General features: G+C 43.8%; 2 protein-coding genes across 2 annotated transcripts in view; both read left to right on the top strand.

Annotated features, from left to right (window-relative positions):
• Positions 1 to 22,781, top strand: part of LOC114592604 (uncharacterized) — a 134,542-nt gene that overhangs the window by 94,648 nt on the left and 17,113 nt on the right. Inside the window, exon 4 of the mRNA XM_077923683.1 lies at positions 20,735 to 22,434. Coding sequence (XP_077779809.1) covers positions 20,735 to 22,434 — 1,700 coding nt within the window. The remainder of the gene's footprint in view (positions 1 to 20,734; positions 22,435 to 22,781) is intronic.
• On the top strand, positions 4,411 to 10,674 carry LOC144327079 (vomeronasal type-2 receptor 26-like). Its single transcript, XM_077925293.1, has 5 exons — positions 4,411 to 4,663; positions 6,372 to 7,160; positions 7,343 to 7,573; positions 8,296 to 8,422; positions 9,029 to 10,674. The coding sequence occupies exons 1-5, from the start codon at positions 4,622 to 4,624 to the stop codon at positions 9,919 to 9,921; spliced, it is 2,082 nt and encodes a 693-aa protein (XP_077781419.1). The 5' UTR covers positions 4,411 to 4,621; the 3' UTR covers positions 9,922 to 10,674.

The following is a 22,781-nucleotide window of genomic DNA, read 5'->3' as shown; positions in this document are numbered from 1 at the left end:
GTGCTTGGCAAAGGCAATATGAAAGTACAGTGGTACCTCAGGTTACATACGCTTCAGGTTACATACGCTTCAGGTTACAGACTCCACTAACCCATAAATAGTGCTTCAGGTTAAGAACTTTGCTTCAGGATGAGAACAGAAATCTGGCTCCGGCGGTGCGGCAGCAGCAGGAGGCCCCATTAGCTAAAGTGGTGCTTCAGGTTAAGAACAGTTTCAGGTTAAGTACGGACCTCCAGAACGAATTAAGTACTTAACCTGAGGTACCACTGTATATAAACAGGTCTTTTTAGACCAAGAGGTTTTATCCTTGTTGGAAGCAGTTGTTTCGAGGGAGAAGTCCCATTCTCTGGATACATCTGTGCTGATGTATATATTGAGTCCAAAATTAAGTCCAAAATTCTCTTTGATAACCTATTTTTGTGTGTCATCTGGTATAGTCTAACTAGCTGGCAAACCTTTTACCAGACTGAGTCCTGATAACAGGAAGGTACTATTTGCAGTCACGCTGATTAATCTCATACCTTCAGAAAGGTGACCTTAAATTGAAATCCTTCACAACAATCAAAAGGTCTACCCTCATCCTACTCCTCTCCTAAATTATGCTGCTGAGATAAATAAAACTTTAGCAGGGAACCATATTGAGGTTATTAATATTGTGCATATGGAAGCAGTTGCATGAATAAAAACTATTTTTGAAACTCTTGAGAGTCCCATGGACTGCAAGAAGATCAAACCTATCCATTCTGAAGGAAATCAGCCCTGAGTGCTCACTGTAAGGACAAATCCTGAAGCTGAGGCTCCAATACTTTGGCCACCTCATGAGAAGAGAAGACTCCCTGGAAAAGATCCCGATGTTGGGAAAGATGGAGGGCACAAGGAGAGGGGAATGACAGAGGACAGATGGTTGGGCAGTGTTCTTGATGCTACCAGCATGAGTTTGACCAAACTGTGGGAGGCAGTGGAAGACAGGAGTGCCTGGCTTGCTCTGGTCCATGGGGTCACGAAGAGCCGGACACGACTAAATGACTAAACAACAACAACATACAGAGTAAGGCAATTCCACAAGTCAACTGGTGCCAAGCTCTTAGGATTTTTTGTAACACCTTGCATTTGGTCCAGTAAGAAACCAGCAACCACTAAAGGGCTGGATCTACACTGATCTAAAAAAGCTAAGAAAAAAGTTATATAGCTCTCAATTCAAGTTTCCATTGACTGCTGTACAGAGCCCCCCGCTGTCACATTTTTATAACACATTTATAACGTTATAACTCACCAGTCTAAAATAGTCCTAGAGCTGGGAACAGAATTATTATAAGCTGACAAGGTCTTACTCCAGACAGCCACTTCCGAACTCACTGCAGTTTCTGGATCAGATACAAAGGAAGACCCACGTAGAGTGCATTGCAGTACAGTGGTACCTCGTGTTGCATAACCTCCAGGTTACGGAATCTTCAGGTTATGGCTGCGGCAAACCCAGAAGTGTATACTTCTGGGTTTCACCGCTCGCGCATGCACAGAAGTGCTCTGCGCGCACGGCACCCCAAAATGACTTAAATCCGTAACCAGAGGTACCACTGTAATCCAATCTTGAACTCATGGCTGTGCCCTGCCTGATGTGATGTGGCACTAAAGATCATTTGAGACAGCCCAAGGGTTGCCATGGAGGCCATGAAGTCCCCGTGTGGCTCTATGGCAACCTCTACATGATTATGGTCCTCCAACATCATGCCAGAGATCATCTTGGCCAGGAGAGCCCCTGGCCAATAAGGGGATCAATAAAGCAGCAGCATCCCCTGTATATCTGTCCTGCCCAGATAGAGGTTTTGAAGTTTTGTGGTAAAGGGGATAATAATTCTATGGACACTAGTGGCATCTCACTGTCCTTTAACCCCATGGTCAAGCCTATACTGAGTACCCAGATGAGGACAGTTGCGTTAGGTTAGGCTCATTCAGTTTACACATCCAGCTTTCAGCAATGCTGCCCAGATCAGCAGCCACTATGTCCATGATTAAGTTGTGGATTAATATGGTCTTTCTATGGACTGACCTGGCATTCAAGAACAGCACAGCTACATCTGTAGGGGTCACCTAACAACTCTCAGAACCTTAAACAAACAAACTACTGTTTTCAGGATTCTTTGGAGAAAGTAATGAGTGTTGGCCAAAGAATGCTTTCAATGTGTGGTGCGGAAGTGACTGTGTCTTGTGCCAAAGTGAAGCATTGGGACAGACACAATGTTGAGCTCCTTTGCACTAGAGGTGTGGGTATTTCATTTTGTGTGGCTTGATTTTTAGTTTTGAATGTTCACTCACCCCCATGTTCCACTATCTTTTTTCAGTAGAAGGTTGCAAAATAAACCAATGGGTTTTATTAGCATCATAGAATTGTAGCTTCATGTTAGTAGTTTGCAGAATCAGCGTTCAGATATGTAGAAGTTAGCATGTGCTTTTATCTATCTTTAGCTTCATTGTTTATTTTACAATATTTTGAATATTTAAAATAGCTGTTTTCAACATTGTCTTTTATTAATTTTTTATTATTTTTGTTACTTTTTATAAACCACTGGGAGGGTCTGTTTACACTAAAGTGTTATATAAATTTGCCCTGATCTAGCGTCAATAAAGATCAGCCAATCCTGGAACCATGTATTGAGTAAACTTTCTTCTTCTTCTTCTTCTTCTTCTTCTTCTTCTTCTTCTTCTTCTTCTTCTTCTTCTTCTTCTTCTTCTTCTATGCAGCTGCTCCCATAAAGGTTTCAGAGGAGATATTTATTCCCCTTATATTTATCAGAACCACAGTGATTTATTCTTATTCTCTGCAGAGTCCAAGAGATAGTTCCACACCCCTTCACATATTGCCTTGGGGAACAATAATGTCAACTTCACAATTAAGGGCTGCAGGAGGTTGTTTATTCAACTATGCTTGAAAAGTCTGATGTATAAAATACCTTGGGGCCAAGATATAGAGCATTTGAAGGAGGAAGTATAAAACCTAATCAGAATATAGGAAGCTGCCCTCTAGCTCAGGACCATCTAGTGACTGGCAGCATCTCTCCAGGTAGAGGACATCCTCAGCCCTACCTGTTATCAGGTAGCAGAGACTGAACCTGACACCTTCTGGGTGGGAAAAAGATGCTCCATCACTGAGCTATGGCCCTTCCCTTCAATCCTAATTTGGGCAGAGCTGAACACCCCTTGTATTTGTCAAGTCGCTAAAGCCTCTGTCTTGCAAATATTTGGGGTTTCTTCTAATTAGCGGCTTGTGTGGACAGGAACAGTCACAAGGAAAGAGTAGCAGGCAGACCCAAAATGATGATGATTATTATACCGCTGCTTGTTTTGTTGCCTCTAGCAACGCATGGGATGCAGCAGAGGGCAAAATGTCCACTGAATCTTATCAAGGATAGAAATTTGGCTGTGAATTATTACCAGGAAGGAGACCACCTCGTTAGTGGAATTATATCTTCAAGATTAATTGGAAGTCAACCTCCCTTCAGCTTTTCCAGCACCCCAGTAAGCGATTTTCAGAAGTAAGTAATGGTGTATTGGCATATTCCTTCTTCCTAAACTACTCTCCACTTCTCTTGCCGTACTGATAAATCACTATATTTGTTATTTGAAGGTTAAGGGAGCATCTCATCCACTGGAATAAAATACAACTGGAAAATCTGAGTAGGCGTATTGCTGGCATCCGTCTGTCTATTTTTCCTGAAGGTCTAAACAATAATGACATTGGATGGAGACCTGTTATTTGTTCCATTGGTTTATTAAAAGTTTTCTGTACGTCACTTGGTGAAAAGCAGTGTATCAATGTGCTTTACACTATAATTTAAGTATTAAAAAAAATAAGTCATGCTCTCTAAAGTAAACTTGTTTTCTATTAGCTAAAAAAGGTGTGAAGTGTGTTTATGTTGCGGATTTTCTGTAGTTGTCTCATTGTCTCTCATGAAACATTGTGGAAGCTTGAATGCTCAGGGCACGTCGCTTTGCATGAATAATGGGAAGCTTTGTACTCTCAATCTGCAATAATCTTCTAGACGTTTATCCACAGAATTAGTGTCCTAGGTTTGACTCACTACCAGTTTTTGTGAGATATATAATTCCTAGAGTGATCTTTTGATACACTGACAGCTAGTAGCCACAGAACTGGTCAGATGGCTAAGGAGGTTACCAGGACATGGGCCTCCATCCTCCTCCTTTGCAAAGATACTACAGATGCTATTACTGCTACAGTAATAGCATCCCCACATCAGCCGCACATTGCCCTACTTACTGGTCTTCTTTCAAGTTTGTCTTGATTTATTTATACAAACAACTTTGTGACTCATTTTCACTGAATGGTGGGTGACTATGTGATACACCTTTTTGTAGTTTGATGAATGGGAGGAACTGGCACGTTATTTCCTTCTCACTTACTGTTCAGGAGATCAATCATAACCCCAGGCTGTTACCCAACATCACCCTGGGCTACAGCATCTATGATACCTATTTTGATGGAAGAATAACTACTGATGCCTTGACAGACCTTTTTGCTGGTGGGAAAATCAATCTTCCAAACTACAGCTGCGGAAGACGGGGAAACCTTCTAGCTATTATTGAAGGGGGTGAAACCGACATCTCCATGCACATTGCAAGCATGTCGGGCATCTACAAGATACCACAGGTAAGAACTGGGTTCAAGTCAAACATACCCAGCAACATTTGCCATTTCATAAGAAAAGCAAGGTATGCTTAGCTTAGTGCAATTTATTTTATTGCTCCCTGCCGCCCAACCAGTTGCAGCCTCTGTAGCACACTGCTACATAAATTTTGCCCTGCCGGAAATTGGCATTTTCAAGTGCTGTTATTGAGCTTGGCACGGGAAAGGTTTCCTCCGCTGTTCCATGAGGCTGCTACCTCTTCTTACAGCTCCAGGAACTGTTAAATAAAATTGTTTAATGTACATCGAAATGGGAACTAAATTTGTAGTGTGACTATTGTATGCCATGTGGCATGGTTGGAAATTTCGACTGAAGCTGAAGAAGAGCTTGCTAGGTTAATCATTAATGGTGTTGCATCATGGAACTGTACGTCTACTGGTTCAGTCACATGAAAAAGATAGTATTAGAGGTCTATGCCTATGTAAATCTGGGAGACATCCATGTTTGGGTGTGTGCCCTTTGTTTGAAGCCACTGAAGAGAATGGATGTGTGAATCTGTCTCCAGCAAACAGCCTCTGGCTAATGGAGACTGAAATGGCATGACACCAGCAATGAGCCGCATGGCGCCACAACTGCCACCCAGCAACTAGGTGAATGGAATTTCTCCAAACAGAGGGACGTTGAATGTGGAGTACCTCAAGAGTTGGTATCAGGACTGATCTGAAATTAGGAGTGAAGAGTGAGATGGCCAAGTTTGTTTGAATTGTTCTAGATTGTTAAACCAAAAACAGATTGTGAAGAGCTCCAAAGAACTCCAAATAAAAAGGCACAGGCAATTCATTGTAAACAAGTGTGAATTTATGCACACTGAGGGGGAAAACAACCTTAATTTCACATGTTTGCTCCTGGGTTCTGAACTGGCATTGACTGAACAGAAATGAGACCACGGGGTCTTGGTAGATAGATCAATGAAGCTGTTGCCTCAATGCACAGCAGTCATGTAAAAGCAAATTCCATGCTATGTACACCATCAGGAAAGGAATTAAAAATAAAACTGTCAATCTCATAATATAGTTATACAGACCTATGGGGCCACTGCCTTTGGAAGACTGTGTACATTGGTTTTTGACACATCTCAAACAGTGTACAGGTTAAACTTTATTCGCATTAGCCAACAGCAATGGCAACATAAAACAAGCAATATATACAAATAAAAAGACAGCAATGGGTAAAAAGGGCAATCAAATGACCAAATGTATTATAGAATTGGGAAAAAGTTCAGAAAAAGATATTGGAGATGAGTTGGTTATATTCAAAAGGGACCATTGGAAAAAAGTGCTAAAGCTCCTGTCCATTCTGATAACACACAACTCTAATTTTTCATAAGATTTCAATCTAGGGGAGTTGTGCATGATGTAGAAACCACTCTGGGTGTTGTGGTGGACTGACCTCTCAGACCTACTTAAGGCTTTATTGTTTTGCAGGATACATTTTAATGGAAGTGTGATTTTAGACTTTTGCATTCATAATTTTGTTCTATTGTATTTCTCTAAACTGCTTAGAGACAATTGCCATTAGGTGATAAATAAATTGCATATATATATGAAATTTCAAAAAACATTGAAGCTTATGCTAATTAAATGTTTCATCATATTTGATTTGATTTGATTCACACAGAGGTATCCAATCTTTGTCCTGAGAAACAAAACACCAGTTTCTTTTCTTTAACAGCTCAGTTATGGCTTTGTTCTTCATGATAAAGTCCAGTCCCCTTTCGTCTATCAGATGGTCTCAAAGGAAGAAACTCAGTACCTGGGAATTATCCAACTCCTTCTGCATTTCAGGTGGACGTGGGTTGGTCTCTTTGCTCCAGACAATGACAATGGAGAAAGGTTCCTGAGTACCTTGACATCCCTAATGATCAAAAGGGAAATCTGTGTTGCCTTCACGAAAAGAGTACTACTACAAACCTGGCTGTGGTTACCCCATGAAGTCCCTGCCATGTGGAGACAAGTCAACGTCTTTGTTTACTGTACAGACTCTCAATATGGACTTTTTATAATCATGGAGGTACAAACCTTGCTTGAAAGGATGGAAACTGGGGGGAAAGTCTGGATAATCACCGCTCTTGAGAACACAGTCTTGTTCTATGAGACGGAATCCTTCCGGTATGCCCATGGTTCTTTGTCCTTTGTAATGAAGACCAAAAAAAAGATGAAAATGGACGACTCCGAACCAATATTCCCTTCTTTTTTGGCTCTTTGGCAAGAAGAATTAGAATGTTCATATTCCAAACATGCCTTGTCTGTGAGAGGTTGGAGAAGATGCAGGGAGACGGAAAATGTGATGATCCAGCAGGAATTTATTGAACAGGTTAATTCCCAAGATAGCTATGTTCATTACTTCAGTATCCTAGCCATTGCTCAGGCCTTGAATGCAGCATATTCATCCAGATCAAAGCGGATGTCACTGATGGGAGGAGGAGACCTGTTGGGACGTCAAAAGATTCAGCCATGGCAGGTATGTCCTTTCCCTTTTGCAAACTAATGTTCATTGTCCCAGCTCTGGAATCACCATATTAGGAACATAGGAAGCTGCCTTAACATGAGTCAGACCATTGGTCTCACAAGTAGCATTGTCTATATTGACTGACTGACAGGGGAAATGAATTATCCATAAAGGAGTTTCCTCTGTCGTTGTAGCTTCATCCATTCTTGAAAGAAGTGCATCTCTATTCTAATACTTCACCTGATGGACAGTACTTGGATGAGAATGGGGCATTGGCCATTGACTTTGATATTGTGAATTGGGTGCTGTTTCCCAATACCTCTCATGGTAGAGTGAAGATTGGGGAAGTAGAGAAACAGGCATCTTCAGAGGTAAAGTTGACCATCAACCAAGAAGCAATTGTCTGGCCCCTGGTCTTTAACAAGGTATGGAGAAATGATATGTCATTTTATTACTTGTGACATCTGCTAGGCTCTAATAGCTTGTTGAATTGCACATATGAGACTTTGACTGTGATTTTACTGATACAGTGGTACATTGGTTTACGAACTTAATCCATTCTGATAGTCCGTTCTTAAACCAAAACTGTTCTTAAACCAAGGCGCGCTTTCCCTAATGAGGCCTTCCGCTGCTGGTACTATTCCACTGTTCAAATTCATCCTTAGACCGAGGTAAAGCTATGAAACCGGTTTTGTGGAGTTCGTACACCGAATAGTTTGTAAACAGGACTGTTCTTAAACCGAGGTGCCACTGTACTTCCCTAGAGCGAAGTCATTGAGATGAATGGAACAGCCTCTTGAGTAAGCACGTATAAGATTTCACCGTGAATAGGAGGCTTTCCAAAGCACAGTAAAATAGTTTCCCAAATGTAAGGTCTTCCCAATCTGTTCAGAATATCCAGAGGACAGCATGTATTTCCTGTAGGGACTGTCAGGAGTTCAGCCTACACTCGAGTAGGATCCTGGTAGAGACACATGCCCAACTGGCATGTTCTCTCCCTCCTGGCCGATTGTTCGGGAGCTTCAAAAGCTTTCTTCTGCCTGAACATCACAGTGACCAATCTTGCCAAAACCTTGTTATCTGTTTCCAAAAGCACAAATGCTCCTAATCGTTTCTCATTGATTCTCCTTCCTCAATTTCTGCCTAGACCATGCCTCGTTCAAGATGCTCACAGAGCTGTCACCCTGGATATGTCAAGAAGATTCAAGAAGGGAAGCCCCCGTGCTGCTATGATTGCATTCCCTGCTCAGAAGGGACCATCTCCACTCAGGAAGGTAGGTGAGGACCTCAGAAAAAACCGACTTACCTGGGAGGATGGGGCAAAGGTTTGAGCCAACCTAAGCATGATGTTTGTAATGGCATCCCATGAGTGAAATGCCTCTCGGGTTTTTGGAAGTTCAAAAAGCAGCACTAGGAGGCATAAGCAGTTTTAACTGGGGGAAAGCATGTCCACCTCTTTGACCAATGAACACATGCAGAAGTCATCAGCTGATGGTCAGTGAAAGTCTACGTTCCTTAAGCTCACAATTATGCCTTTGAGGCCCTACCCATCACACAACTCAAAAAGTGGCATGACCAAATGGGGTGACCTGCTGAGCTAAGTTTAATCCAGTGGCCAGAGGTTCCCAGCACCAGTTTACACTTAATAGAAGCACTTCTGAAGTATCTCACAGGCCAAGCTTTTCTAGCCATGCTCCCCATGATCTATTTTGGTGGATGAGACCATGGATCGAGATGTTTTTGCCAGTGAACTTTTGCTCCTCTCTTTCCCAACAAAACTGTGTTCTTTTTTTATCTCTCCCATATACCTACCTTCCCCATATGCCTAGCTTGGTTTATAACTGATGTTAGGATACTGAAGTCTCTTTTTCTCTCTGCAGATACTGCCAAATGCACCAAATGTTCAAATGATCAGCATCCAAACAAAGACAAAAATCAATGTGTACCCAAAATAATCACCTTCCTGTCTTATGAAGAACCTTTGGGGAGCATCCTAGCTTCCTTTGCCATCCTCATATCCTTAACCACAATTTTTGTGTTAGAAATCTTTATTAAATACAAAGCCACTCCCATAGTCAAAGCCAACAATAGGGATATCTCCTACATCCTCCTCATCTCCCTCCTTCTCTCATTTTTGTCCTCCTTCCTGTTCATTGGCCAGCCAAGAAAAGGGACCTGCCTTTTGCGCCAAACAGCCTTCAGCATCATCTTCTCAGTTGCTGTCTCTTCCGTCTTGGCAAAAACCATCACTGTGGTGCTGGCCTTCCTGGCCACTAAGCCAGGGAGCAGGGCGAGGAGATGGCTGGGGAAGTGTTTGGCCAACTCCATTGTCATTTCCTGTTCCAGTGTGCAAGTTCTCATCTGCACGATCTGGCTGGGGACATCTCCCCCATTCCCAGAGTCTGACATGCACTCCCAGCCTGCAGAGATTATCCTGCAATGCAATGAAGGGTCTGTGGCCATGTTTTATGGTGCCCTGGGCTACATGGGCTTCCTGGCTGCTATCTGCTTTGTGGTGGCTTTTTTAGCCAGGAAGCTGCCTGGAAACTTCAATGAAGCCAAGCTGATCACCTTCAGCATGCTGGTCTTCTGCAGTGTTTGGGTGTCCTTTGTTCCCACCTATCTGAGCACAAAGGGGAAATACATGGTAGCCGTGCAGGTTTTCTCCATCTTGGCCTCCAGTGCTGGGCTTCTGGGCTGCATCTTCATTCCTAAATGCTACATTATTATACTGAGGCCTGATCAGAACATGAGAAAGACCAGAAACAGCTAAATATGATATCTGATTGTTAGCTCTAGGGATATCATGGAACTGTAGAGTTAGAAGTCCACACCAGAATATTGGCTGCAATGTGCAACTAGCCATGTATATGGCGAGGCAAAGATCCAATAGTGTGCTTATCATGGTTCCCTTAGCCTCACATGTGATGGAAAGCAGGTAAACATCTACTGGTGGATCTCTGGATTATATTCAGAAGACCTCTAAGAGGTTCTGATACCTGGTTCTTCAACAACAGCAACTGTGGAGATATGCATTGTTGCTTGAGATCATTCCTGTGACAGCCTCTTTTCTCTTGAGTTAAACTGCGCATTACTCTTAGCTGAATTGCATAGGCTGCTTTAGAAGTTGCAAACTGAATTGCTAAAATACTAAATAAACTTAGCTAAATTAGAATAAAGTCGCATTTAGACAGCTACATTTGATTTGATTAATTATATTTCTACGCCCCTCTTTGTTCGAATGAATCGAAGGGCAGCTTATAAACGATAAATAACATTAGTTAATAGAACATCACAAATATAGAATTATAGGGAATAGTGAACAATTCATTTGTAAAACAATTACAGCTCGTTGGTGAAACCATTACTAATAATCAGTAAATCAAGTACAATTTATAAAACACTGTTAACAAAACACCTAAAAATATTATATTATAGCATTCACAAGACACATAATGGCTATGTCAGCAACTCCATTCTGAAGGTTCCTTGGGCTGGAGGTGTGGCAGCACAGGTGAAACCAAGCACTGCAAATCTCTCCCCCCTCACAGTTCTTCCTCTGGAAACAGCTCCCTCATGAAGGCTCCTAGGGCTGGAGGGTAAGGCAAGGCAGTGGAAACACCATTGCCTGAGGACCAGCACAAAGTCTCTCCTCGCTCACCATCAAGGACATAGGTATAAGGTCTTATGGGAATCTGCAAAGTTGATGCTCATTTACAAAGAGTTTGCGGAAGATAAATATTTTCAGCAAATGGATCCTGATGAGGAATAAAAGTGCAAGGCTGGGAGAAAACTTAATACATGGAAGGATGTGACTGAAACGGTTTTGGACAGGACGTGGACCTTGATTTTAGATAGAAAGGAGATGAGTAGTCTCAGGAGAAGTAAAGGTGTGAGAGTCAGACATAAAGAAAGGGGAATTTGGCTAAGGTTTTGGGCAGAATGTGGGATGTATGTGATAATGACCTCGTGTAGGTATGTCCTGGAATCTATGCTAACCGAAGGGAATCTGAACAGTTTGACATCACAAATGACATCACCAAGGCAACAGAACCTGGAGCTTTTTGCATGAAGAGGTTCTCTCCCCTTCAGAAATAAATGAACCTGGGCAGAATCTGGAAACGTCTTTGCAGCTTTGCATGTGCCAGTTTATATTAATCCCTTTTTCTCTTACGTTGCACAAGAATCTACCATAGCATACTGCCATCTCCTCTAATTCTAAGGTGTCCAAATAATAAAATAAATGTTCATAAATATACAGAGTGGGCACACAAACATAGCTACATAAACCGGATTCAGAAACGGTGCAGGGGTCCCTTAAATGACCCCAAATGTTTCTCTGCAGTGGAAGGAAGTGTCTTGGGGGATAAAGGACCTTTCCAAATAGTTCACTTTCTCATGTAAATCCTCTAAATAAATAAACTATTTGGAATGAACATCAAAAAAATGAAGATCATGGCCACTGGGCCCATCACCTCCTGGCAAATAGAAGGGGAAGAAATGGAGGCAGTGAGAGATTTTACTTTCTTGGGCTCCATTATCACTGCAGATGGTGACAGCAGTCACGAAATTAAAAGACGCCTGCTCCTTGGGAGAAAGGCGATGGCAAACCTAGACAGCATCTTAAAAAGCAGAGACATCACCTTGCCAACAAAAGTCTGTATAGTTAAAGCCATGGTTTTCCCAGTAGTGATATATGGAAGCGAGAGCTGGACCATAAAGAAGGCTGATCGCCGAAGAATTGATGCTTTTGAATTATGGTGCTGGAGGAGACTCTTGAGAGTCCCATGGACTGCAAGAAGATCAAACGCATCCATTCTTAAGGAAATCAGCCCGGAGTGCTCACTGGAAGGACAGATCCTGAAGCTGAGGCTCCAATACTTTGGCCACCTCATGAGAAGAGAAGACTCCCTGGAAAAGACCCTGATGTTGGGAAAGATTGAGGGGACAAGGAGAAGGGGACGACAGAGGACAGATGGTTGGACAGTGTTCTCGAAGCTACAAACATGAGTCTGACCAAACTGCGGGAGACAGTGGAAGACAGAAGTGCCTGGCGTGCTCTGGCCCATGGGGTCACGAAGAGTCGGACATGACTAAACGACTAAACAACAACATTTGGAATGAAGAGACCTGCTCCTATGCAAAACCAGTCTGGCAGGTATCTGTTAAGCAGAGCAGACATGTCAATAGAGCATCTTCTTCTGAGACAAGCCATACTCTCATATTTCTGTTGTAGAACACCGCTTTCTGTGATACATTTATGATGCTTCCTTGGGTGGTCCTTGGCTAAGGGACCAGGCAATTTCTAAAACCTTTAGAAGTTCTTGCACATCTTTGTCCTGGGTCCTCACCTCCTATCAAAGCTGGTAGGGGAACTTCTGTTGCAACAGAATAATAAAGATCTGCCTTGCTTTCACAGGATCTTGACTCAGCTCATTTTTCTCTGACCTATCACGAACTTGAGGGGCTCTGAGTCCTTTAATGGTGAGTCGGGCTGTTAAAGACACTCCCTTCCTTTCTGGTCACACCGACCTGCAGATTTATTTTCTGTATTAGGACTCTGATTCTTAAAATAAAATATTCTTCTATTACCTATTTCTGGTGCCTTCCTGTATAGTCTTAACAGCTGGCAAACCACTCACCAGTCTAGAATTTGTAGAACAGCTAGAAGGAGCTGTTTGCAGTTAGACATCTCTGTTTGATTATCCTCACACTATCAGAGGGATGACCCTAAATTAAAATTCTTCACAATGACGACAACAAGACCTTGCCCACTGAAACCCTAAATTGGGCTACTTGGTTGAGAAAAATTGAGGGGGACTAGGAGAAGAATTTCATTCGACAATAGCTACTGGCAATTGAAGAAATGTTTCCCCTTCCGATATTGGAGAGAGGATGCTCTGAGTACCAGTTGTTGGGGAACATATTTAGAGAAAGTGCTGCTGCACTGATCTCCAGCTTATGGGCTTCTGTTTGGGGCAGGTGGTTGCCCATTTTGAGAACGGGATACTGGACTTTATAGGCCTTAGGCCTGATTCAGCTTCGAGGCTCTTCTGATGTCAATCATGCACCACTTTCTTCCTCCTTGAACCATGTCAGTTTCTTGAGTCAACATGTTTTTCTCCTGTTCTTCACCTGCTCCCATAAAGTTTCAGAAGAGATGTTTCTTCCCCTTACAATCATCAGAACAACAGTGATCTATTCTTATCCTTCCCATAATCAAAGTGATTCCCTTGTACACCCTTCAAATGTTACCTTTGGGAACAACAATGCAAACATCACAATTAAGGGCAGAAGGAGGTTATTTACTCCACTGTGCTTGAAAAGTTTGGTGTATAAAATATATTGTTTGATGTATAAAATATCTTGCATGTCACAGAATCCATGCAGTCAAGATATAGGGCAGGTGAAAGGGTACAGGAGATAGCTCCTTGTGGAGCTTAATCAAAACATAGGAAGCTGCCTTCTAGCTCAGTGCTATCTTCTGGCTGGCAGCAGCTCTCCAGGTCAAGAACATCCTCAGTCCTACCTGGAGTAGTTAGCAGAGGTGGACCCTGGCACCTTCTGGGTCAGGTATGTCCAAAGTCCGTTTCAGGGCCTGATCTGGCCAGCTGGTTAGTTTAATCTGGCTCCTGTGGCAGTTTATCTCCTGTTTATCCTAAAACAAAGTTCAACAAACTCAATCCTAAAAAAAGGTCAACCACAAAGGTCGGCCCTTTGGTCGGCCCTCCACTTCATCAAATCTGGCCCTCTTTGAAAAAAGTTTGGACACCATTGTTCTGGTTGCAAAAAAAGATGCTCCACCACAGAAGCTATGACCCTTCACCTCATTCCCCTTTTGGCTTTGATGCCAGAGCTGAACAACCCCATATTTGTGAAGTCAGTGAAGCCTCTGTCTTGCAAGAATTTGGGTGTTTCCCCCCCTAATTAGTGGCTTGTGCTGAGAGGAATAGTCAGAAGGGAAGTGTAGTAGGCCGACCACAGAAATGCAGCAGAGGGCAAAATGTCCACTGAATTTGATTGAGGATAAAAATCCATAGCTGTTAATGTTTCCCCTTTTTAAAGGGAAATTCCCTTATTCTGAACAGGATTCCTCGCAAGAAAAGGGGAAAGTTGACAGCTATGTAAACATCTGGCTGTGAATTATCACCAGCAAGGAGATCACCTCATTAGTGGAGTCATATCTTCAAGATTAATTGGAAGTCAACTTCCCTTTAGTTTTGGAAGGGGCCGCGAGGGTCATCGTATTCATCCCCCTGAAATGCAGGAATGACATCTTAATAATCCCTGACAGATGGTCATTAAGACATTAAGACTGCACCTGGGACTTCCTTCTGCGTGCAAAGCATTGCATCTGAGGCCTTCTGCATGTGAAGCAACTGCTCTGTCACTGAGCTTCGCTCCCTGAAAGCAAAGCCTAACTTTGTCCATTGGCCCCCACTTTTTGAAAAAAGGTACGCATTGTAAAGACACCGGACCACCCCATACCCACTGGCATTTCTCCGAATAGAGACGTCCTATTCAACAGTAGGGTTTCCATATGTCTGGAATTTCTCAGACATTGAAATTAAAATACTTTATTGTCACTTGTACAACTTGTATACAGTGAGACTACACGAGCACCCCCCCCCCACTCAGCTCTCTTAGTCTTAATTCTCCTCTTTTACTGACACACACACACCAAACCCGAAAGTCAGTTGCCCTGTTGTTATCTTTTGATTCAGCAGCCTAACAGCCCATGGATAGAAGCTGTTCTTTTCCCTGTTGGTGCGACTAATCATGCTTCTATATGTTTTGCCTGAGGGCAGGAGATCAAGAAATTGCCAGCCAGGGTGTGAATCATCCCTGAGAATTTTCCTCACTCTCCTGAGGCAACATTCTTCCGCTATTTCATCCAACAAATTCACGGGATAGCCCATAATATCTTGTGCTGTATTCACCACCCTCTGTAGGCACTTCCTATCGGTTGATGTCAAACCAGCATACCACACCGTGATGCAGTATGAAAGGACACTTTCTATTGTGGATTGGTAGAAGGAGGTCATCAAATGTTGATTGACATACCCAGGATACTGTAGTTGGAAGCAGTGGCTGGGTGAAAATTGGCAAAATGTCCCATGTCGGCAGTGCCATTTTTGCTGATTTTGCAAAAAGCTCAAAAACTGCATTATTATTATTTTTGTTGCAAAATAAGTTCAAAAATTTTGAGCTAAACTAAAGAAAAAGCTGGACTGCTTTTGTGTCTGGATCTTCACTTTTTGAAATATGGCCACCTCATCATCATCATCTTCCAACATATATAAAAACATAATAAACAGCTTCACTATACAGGGCTGCCTTTCAGATGTTACTTATCTCTTTGTTTCAGGGGTCGCATTTCTCCCTCCAAAATTTATCCAATGGATATAGGGACATCCTATGGAAAATAAGACGTTGCGGGATTTAAATCAGAAACCAGGATGGCTTCTGTAAACCCAGGAGTGTCCCTGGAAAACAAGGACCCTTGGCGGCACTCGGGGGGTCTGGGCACCCTTTAATATTATTGTCAGTTGCTGTTCTGAACCCCTTCCACCCTCTTTTTCCCCAGGGGGGGCCTTTTCAGAAGGAAGGTGTGCGTGTCCTCTTTCGCTGCTGGGATTTAACCCGTGACCGTCTCACCAAATAAATGGCAATATAGAGCTTCTCTGCCACTCTAGGAAAACAGGTCTTCCCCGGAATTGGGGAGGACATTTCTGTTTGCGGGGAGGGGGAGGCGGATCTCCTGCCCCTCCCCCTCCCTCTGGGCCAATGAGCTCCTTTTCCTAGAGAGGCAGGAAGTGGGGGGGGTTGGGGGGGAGTAGAAGCAAAGTTGGAGGGGGAGGGGTCTCCATGCACAACCCCGGAAGAGAAGCGGACTTGGAAAGAGGCGGAAGAGGTGCCGCATATTGGGGGGGGGGGGTTATTTGGGGAGGGGTGGGTGGGAGAAGGATTTGCTTTGCCTCTCCCTGAATCTACAAAGAGGGCGACTGGGAAAGGAGGCGGGAGGATTGCGGGCGGGGGGGTTGTGTGCAAAGAAAGCAGGGAGGGGCTCCGCCCTTTCCATGTAAGAATCGGGGGGGGGGGGGCTGGATGCAGGTCATCCTGTTGCAAAGTGGGGTCCCCCTCCCTCAACAGGGCTTGCATTGCAAGATCTTCTCTGAAGTGCAGAGATCAAGCCAGGCTCCCATGGTGGGGGGGGGGACGACTGTGGGCGGGGGCGAAGATACTTGAGACGATCCACAAAAGGGCGCCCCCCCCGTGCAACTTAACTACAAAGGGATTTGCAGCCCCACCCTCTGCATGTTGACTCAGAAGTCAGTCCTCCTCCGTTCAAAGGGGGGGGCAGGCCCATTCCACCTAGTGATTCCCCTCTCTGCTTAACACCCTCCATCTCCCTTCTCACTGCTCCCCCCCATCGCTCCCCCCCTGCTCTGCCTCCTGCGTCAGGGAGCCGGTCTGGGCGGGAGGGGGGGGCTTTGCTCCTCCAGGACCCTGATCTGCTCCCCCCCTCCGAAATCTGCTGCTGAAGCCCCTGCCTCAGTGGGTCGGAGATCGGGAGGGCAAGCAGGGGAGAGGAAGTGGAAGCAGCTGGAGAACAGAGTCGCCTCTGGATTGGGGGAGAGGGAGGAGATTTCGAATTGGGTGGGGGGGGGGTGAGAGATGGACAGTGTCAAGGGAAATCGGCCTCCGGGGCTTCCTGAGTAAGAAAGAGGCTGATGTGAGAAGGAAGGGGGAGCCCCCCACGCTCCCCTTTCAGAAATCCTAGTCTGGCCAGCTGCTTTGGCACAAAGGAAAGAGGCTTGTTGGGTTTCCCATGTTGGGGGTTCAGTTGGGGAGGGTTTGCTGTGCTGCCTTTGTGCCCCAAAACTGGAGGGAAGAGGCGTATTTTTCATTTCCTGAAGCATGAAAAAGCACCTTGTCAGTTTCCCTCTTGCTTAGCAAGTGAAATGGGTCCATGTATGACAGCATTTGAAACTAATCCAGGTCTCAGGAGCCCTTTAAAAAGCTTCAAGGCAAAGACTGGAGGAATTAAATAAATGCCCCCTCCCCAGCTGGACTTAGGGAAAAGGGGGAGGGGGGAAACTGATTACCACCACCCCCTGCAGATTTTGAGGCTTTCTTTCTGGGACTTTTTCTGCCGGTGCTGCCAGCCTCACTCCTGCCTGGCCTCGTCCCCATCCAGGTTGCCAGGGGGGTCTTATAATACTGTAGGTGATCTAAAGCCCACCACCTGGGCAATGCTCACACAAGAACTCTGCAAGGTGGGCCAGGATGACAGCCTGTTTCGTGTTTGGAACAGGGGTGGAGACCATTCTCCAGCCTGTGGGCCACATTCGCTCCTGAGCAACCTTCCAGGGGCCACTTTCCATTGATGGTCAGGGCCAGAGGACAGAGTTGGTGGAGCTATGGGGCTGACTCTGAGCTTTGTCCAGGGGATGCCTGCCTTCCAGGGATATTTTCCAGCCTCACAAAAAAACCTCAGGAGGCAGCTGGGAAGCATTGGAAAGAGGGTGTGGCACTGGGGAAATTCCTGAGGGCCAGAGAGAGAAAGAGGGGGGACTTGAGGGCCAATTTAGCCCCTGGGTCTGAGGTTCCCCACCCTGCAATTCAGGTGCTGGGCTTACACAAAGGAGACCCAGTCTCACATCCCCATGCTCAGGAGGGATGCCCCTGATTATTTCTCATCCTGTCCTTCCTCATAGTGTAGGGAAGATAAAAGGGTACACATACAAACACACACACACACACACACACACACACAGGTTCCTAAGAGGAAGGACTAGGGGGCCATAAGCCACTAAACTTTGTATTTCTGTCTCCTAAACTACAATCCATGTTAGCGCATAGAGTGCTCTAAATATTTCCATCTGCTCCCCTTGGAGGGAGCTTCTGCACCCTGGTGCCCTATAGATGTTGGTTTTCTTCCAACTGCAGATTTAGGAGTTTCTCTTATTTTCTTTACAGTATTCTAAACGTATCAAAGGGTCAGAAACTGGTTTCCTAGATGGTTGTTTGGAGGAAAAGAAAAGCGAGGTCTGCAGAGGTACTGACCGTAATGCTTTCTGTGTAGTTTTATTAAGAGTTTGGGATTTGCTCCTAGAACTTTACAATCCGAAGCTGAAGGTTCCCTAAAGACTGGGGCAGCTTATAGTATTATAAAGTTCCTGTAGAAAGGATTACATCCTTCCAGTTCCCTGCCTTGCACTTCCTGGAACGAACCCACAGGAGATCTGGTCCCTGGTTTACTTCCTTTAGAATATATATATATATATATATATATTATAGTGTGTGTGTGTGTGTGTGTGTATACATACACACACACACACACACACCATTAATATGCATGTCAACCAAACCTATTCTCCTGACCTTCAAGGTTTAATATATCTGCGTTTTCCAATATTATCCATTCTCTAAGCCAGCATAAGCAGGACGCCTCATAATATAATATAATCGTAAATCTGGCAGGGAGAAGCCGCCCCTATCTTTGGTATTCGTTAGTAATTTCTATTTCATTGTGAATATTAATGCTATCTGTGTAAATGTGTCCCACCCTAAATAAATCTGCCTTTCTGTAAACTGCCCTGAGAGCTCAGGGTATAGGGCAGTATATAGATTCTAATAATAATAATAATTTTTGCATTGTTATCCCTGTGTTGAAGTGCATCGTGGGAACAGCTGAGAGAGTCCCAGAAGTGCCCGGTTTATGATTCCTCCTCCTCCGTCTTTTCCACTGGCAACGCAATGATCTCCGATACACCCTCTGAGCAGTCTCTTCTTAAAGATGGAGTGGAAAGAGGAGCCAGGCAGCTTCCTCAGGTAGCAAAAGAGCATTGGGGAATCAGGTAGGAGGGAAGAGACACAGATGGGACCACCCAGGTTCCCTCTATGTTGAGTGGGGATGCTGGGGATCTGAGAGAAGCTCTGTCTTCTTCCTCTTCTTCTTCCAGGCCCTCTTGAGCTTTGAGGAGGTGGCTGTGTTTTTCACGGAGGAGGAGTGGGCTCTGCTGGATCCAGGCCAAAGAGCTCTGCACAAGGAAGTCATGGAGGAGAATTATGAGATGGTGGCCTCTCTAGGTAAGGGCACATTTTTATCTCTCTTGGAGGTGTGAATCTGCTGTATGAGCCATTTATTCATACTGTGTCTTCTTCTTTGGCGAATCCTTGTAGCCGAATAAGATTGTCTTCCATGAACACGGTCTTAATGGTGTGTCCGTAAGGGACTGTGGAGTCTAATTCTGGATCCACACATCCTTCCACAGTGGGGACATAGGTTTCCAGGCAGGAGTTAATTACAGTGAGGGTTTGCCAAATGTACTTTCCTCTTAGTTTGTTTGTCCCTTTCGTCCGGAGTTTGTGTTTCTTCAAAGTCCATTACACCTTTGGTAAAGGATATTCTCCTACTGGAGCACTCGCAGGCCAGTGTTTCCCGATTTTCTGTGCTTATACTGCATTTCTTTAGATTTGGCTTGAGAGCGTCTTTAAACCTCTTTCATTGTCCTCCGGTATTTCTCTTTCCATTCTTAAATTGGGAATAGAGTAATTGCTTTGGAAGATGATAATCAGGCATCCGAACAACATGACCAGCCCACTAAAGTTGATGTTGAAGATTGTAGTTTATAGCAACTCTGTACTTTTGTCAGTAGGCAACTTTTCGTAAGCTGATATTGTGGTATGAACCCCCCCCCCCCCGGAAAAACCCTATGTAAAATCTACAAAGAGAGTCACAGGCATGAGTCTTCCTGGTCCGTGTTATTTATTAGCTTTTAATGGGCCACCAAATACTTTGCTGTCTTTGTTTCACAGGATTAATATTTTTGAATATTTTACAGCCACATATGACATAAACAACATTTCTGCTTTACTTATTCCACATAGCAGAGACTCTGATACTCAAGTCTGAGCTCATCTTCTCACTTGGAACAGAAAAATACAGGGATGTTGTCCTGGACCAGTTGAGAGGTACATACTTCCACTTTGCTGTGAGGCTGTACCTTTGTATGTCTCCTTTCAGTGTATAGGAATATAAAAAGATCCCTTTTGGATCAGAACGAGGGGCCATCTTTTCCAGCATCCTGATGCAGGTTTAGGTGATGTGAACAGTTTCCTGGAATGTATCAGCCAGATATTACAGATCAGGGAGGAAGGAGAAAACTGTATACAGAGGCATAGCATTTTCACAGGAGGGGGAAGATAGAGAAAGTGTGTACGTTCAGAGGTTGCTGCACTACAACTCCCATCAGCCCTTGTCATTGGACTTCTTTAGTTGGGTTGATGGTACTTAGAGTCCAACCACATCTGGAGGGCCATAGATGCCTTACCTCAGCATAGAAGATATCTCTTGGTGCTCAGTGTTACATGGGAGTTGAAGGTAGAAGTGGATACTAAGGGTTCTGGAGATTATTTTCAGATTTCCTTTCCTTTCCCAAAAATTTGGTTCATAGGAGAGGGAGGAAGGCTGGAGGTGTTAAAATAAGAGAAAGTGCTGATTGGTCTTGCTGTATCTTAAGTTCTCTTGTTTTTCTTGAATACTTAACAGTATCTCCCCTCCCCCCGCTTTAAACCAGGTGATGGAGAAGGCAATCAGAATTTTGAGGGGCCATCTGTAAAGTACTTCAGCATGAGCGAACACCTTAACACACAACTACAAACTAACGCAGGGGAGAAACCCTTTAAATTTATGGAGTGTGGGAAGAGTTTCATTGAGAGTGGAGCTCTTACAAGACATCAACGAATTCACACAGGGGAGAACCCATTTCAATGTATGGACTGTAGGAAGAGCTTCAGGGATATGGGAAAACTTAGAAGACATCAACAAACTCACACAGAGGAGAAACCATTTCAATGTATGGAGTGTGGTAAGGGTTTCATTGGCAGTGGAGCTCTTAGAGTACATCAGCGAATTCACACCGGGGAGAAACCATATAAATGTGTGGAGTGTGGAATGAGCTTCTATCATAGGGAATCCCTTAATATGCATCAGATAAATCACACAGGGGAGAAACCATTTAAATGTATGGAGTGTGGGAAGGTTTTCAGTCAAAGGGGAAAACTTACTGTTCATCAACGGACTCACACAGGGGAGAGACCATTTCAATGTATGGAGTGTTTGAAAGGTTTCATTGACAGTGGAACTCTTACAAGACATCAACGAATTCACACTGGGGAGAAACCATTCAAATGTGTGGAGTGTGGAATGAGCTTCCGTCATAGGGAAACGCTTAATGGGCATCAGAGAAATCACACAGGGGAGAAACCTTTTCAATGTTTGGAGTGTGGGAAGGTTTTCAGTCAAAGGAGAAAACTTACTGTACATCAACGGAATCACACAGGGGAGAAACCATTTCATTGTATGGAGTGCGGAATGAGCTTCAGTGAAAATGGAAGCCTTACCCAACATCAACGAACTCACACGGGGGAGAAACCATTTAAATGTATGGAATGTGGGAAGGGTTTCAGTCGGTGTTCACACCTTACTATACATCGAAGAACTCACACAGGGGAGAAACCATATAAATGTTTGGAGTGTGGGAAGGGTTTCAGTGAAGGGGGGAGACTCATTGTGCACCGACAAAGTCACACTGGGGAGAAACCATTTAAATGTATGGAGTGTGGGAATTGTTTCATTGAGAGAGGAGCTCTTACAAAACATCAACGAACTCACACAGGCGAGAAACCATTTAAATGTATAGAATGTGGGAAGGGTTTCATTGAGAGAGGAGCTCTTACAAAACATCAACGAACTCACACAGGCGAGAAACCATTTAAATGTTTGGAATGTGGGAAGAGCTTCTGTCAGACTGGAGCTCTTGCAACACATCTACGAACTCACAAAGGCGAGAAACCATTTAAATGTATGGAGTGCGGAAGGAGTTTCAGTCAGAATGGAAACCTTACTATACATCAACGAACTCACACAGGCGAGAAACCATTTAAATGCTTGGAATGTGGGAAGAGCTTCAGTCAGAATGGAGCTCTTACAACACATCTACGAACTCACACAGGCGAGAAACCGTTTAAATGTTTGGAATGTGGGAAGAGCTTCAGTCAGAATGGAGGTCTTGCAATACATCTACGAACTCACACAGGCGAGAAACCATATAAATGTTTGGAATGTGGGAAGAGATTCAGTTGGAATAGAGTTCTTACAAGACATCAACGAACTCACACAGGGGAGAAACCATTTAAATCTTTGGAGTGTGGGAAGGGTTTCAGTCAAGGGGAAAACTTACTGTGTGGGGCTGAAAAGGCGTTTCCCATAAACTCTGTATGAATAAAGTTTTTATGTTAGTATTAACGATGTTCTTTCAAAATAGTTGGTTTTGAGTTTTCCAGGGTATCAAACAACAGCATTGATGTAACATTTATATGTAACTAATGTAACATTTATATGTAATGAATGACACAATATTAATACTAATGTTCAGATATATAGTTAATTTCTTAAAGAATATATGTGGTTTAGTGAAATGTCTTTATTAAATCATAGGAATAGTCAATTAGGGGTTGTCTGTGAGGACCACAGGTGATTTCATGGTATAATTGATGATATATTTAGTATGCTTAATGGTATGAATGGAGGATATGAATGGAGAAGTGTCTGAAGTGAGTGGG

This window comes from Podarcis muralis, chromosome 2 (genome assembly GCF_964188315.1).
Source record: "Podarcis muralis chromosome 2, rPodMur119.hap1.1, whole genome shotgun sequence".
NCBI lineage: Eukaryota > Metazoa > Chordata > Lepidosauria > Squamata > Lacertidae > Podarcis > Podarcis muralis.
This window is presented reverse-complemented; position numbering and strand designations above follow the sequence as displayed.

What these genes read in the sequence shown, in the direction of transcription:
- LOC144327079 (XM_077925293.1), top strand. Translation starts at nt 4,622, where the DNA reads ATGCACATTGCAAGCATGTCGGGCATCTACAAGATACCACAG. An exon ending in GCATCTACAAGATACCACAG is followed by an intron (nt 4,664 to 6,371) that starts GTAAGAACTGGG and finishes TTTCTTTAACAG; the next exon opens with CTCAGTTATGGCTTTGTTCT. An exon ending in GACCATCTCCACTCAGGAAG is followed by an intron (nt 8,423 to 9,028) that starts GTAGGTGAGGAC and finishes TTCTCTCTGCAG; the next exon opens with ATACTGCCAAATGCACCAAA.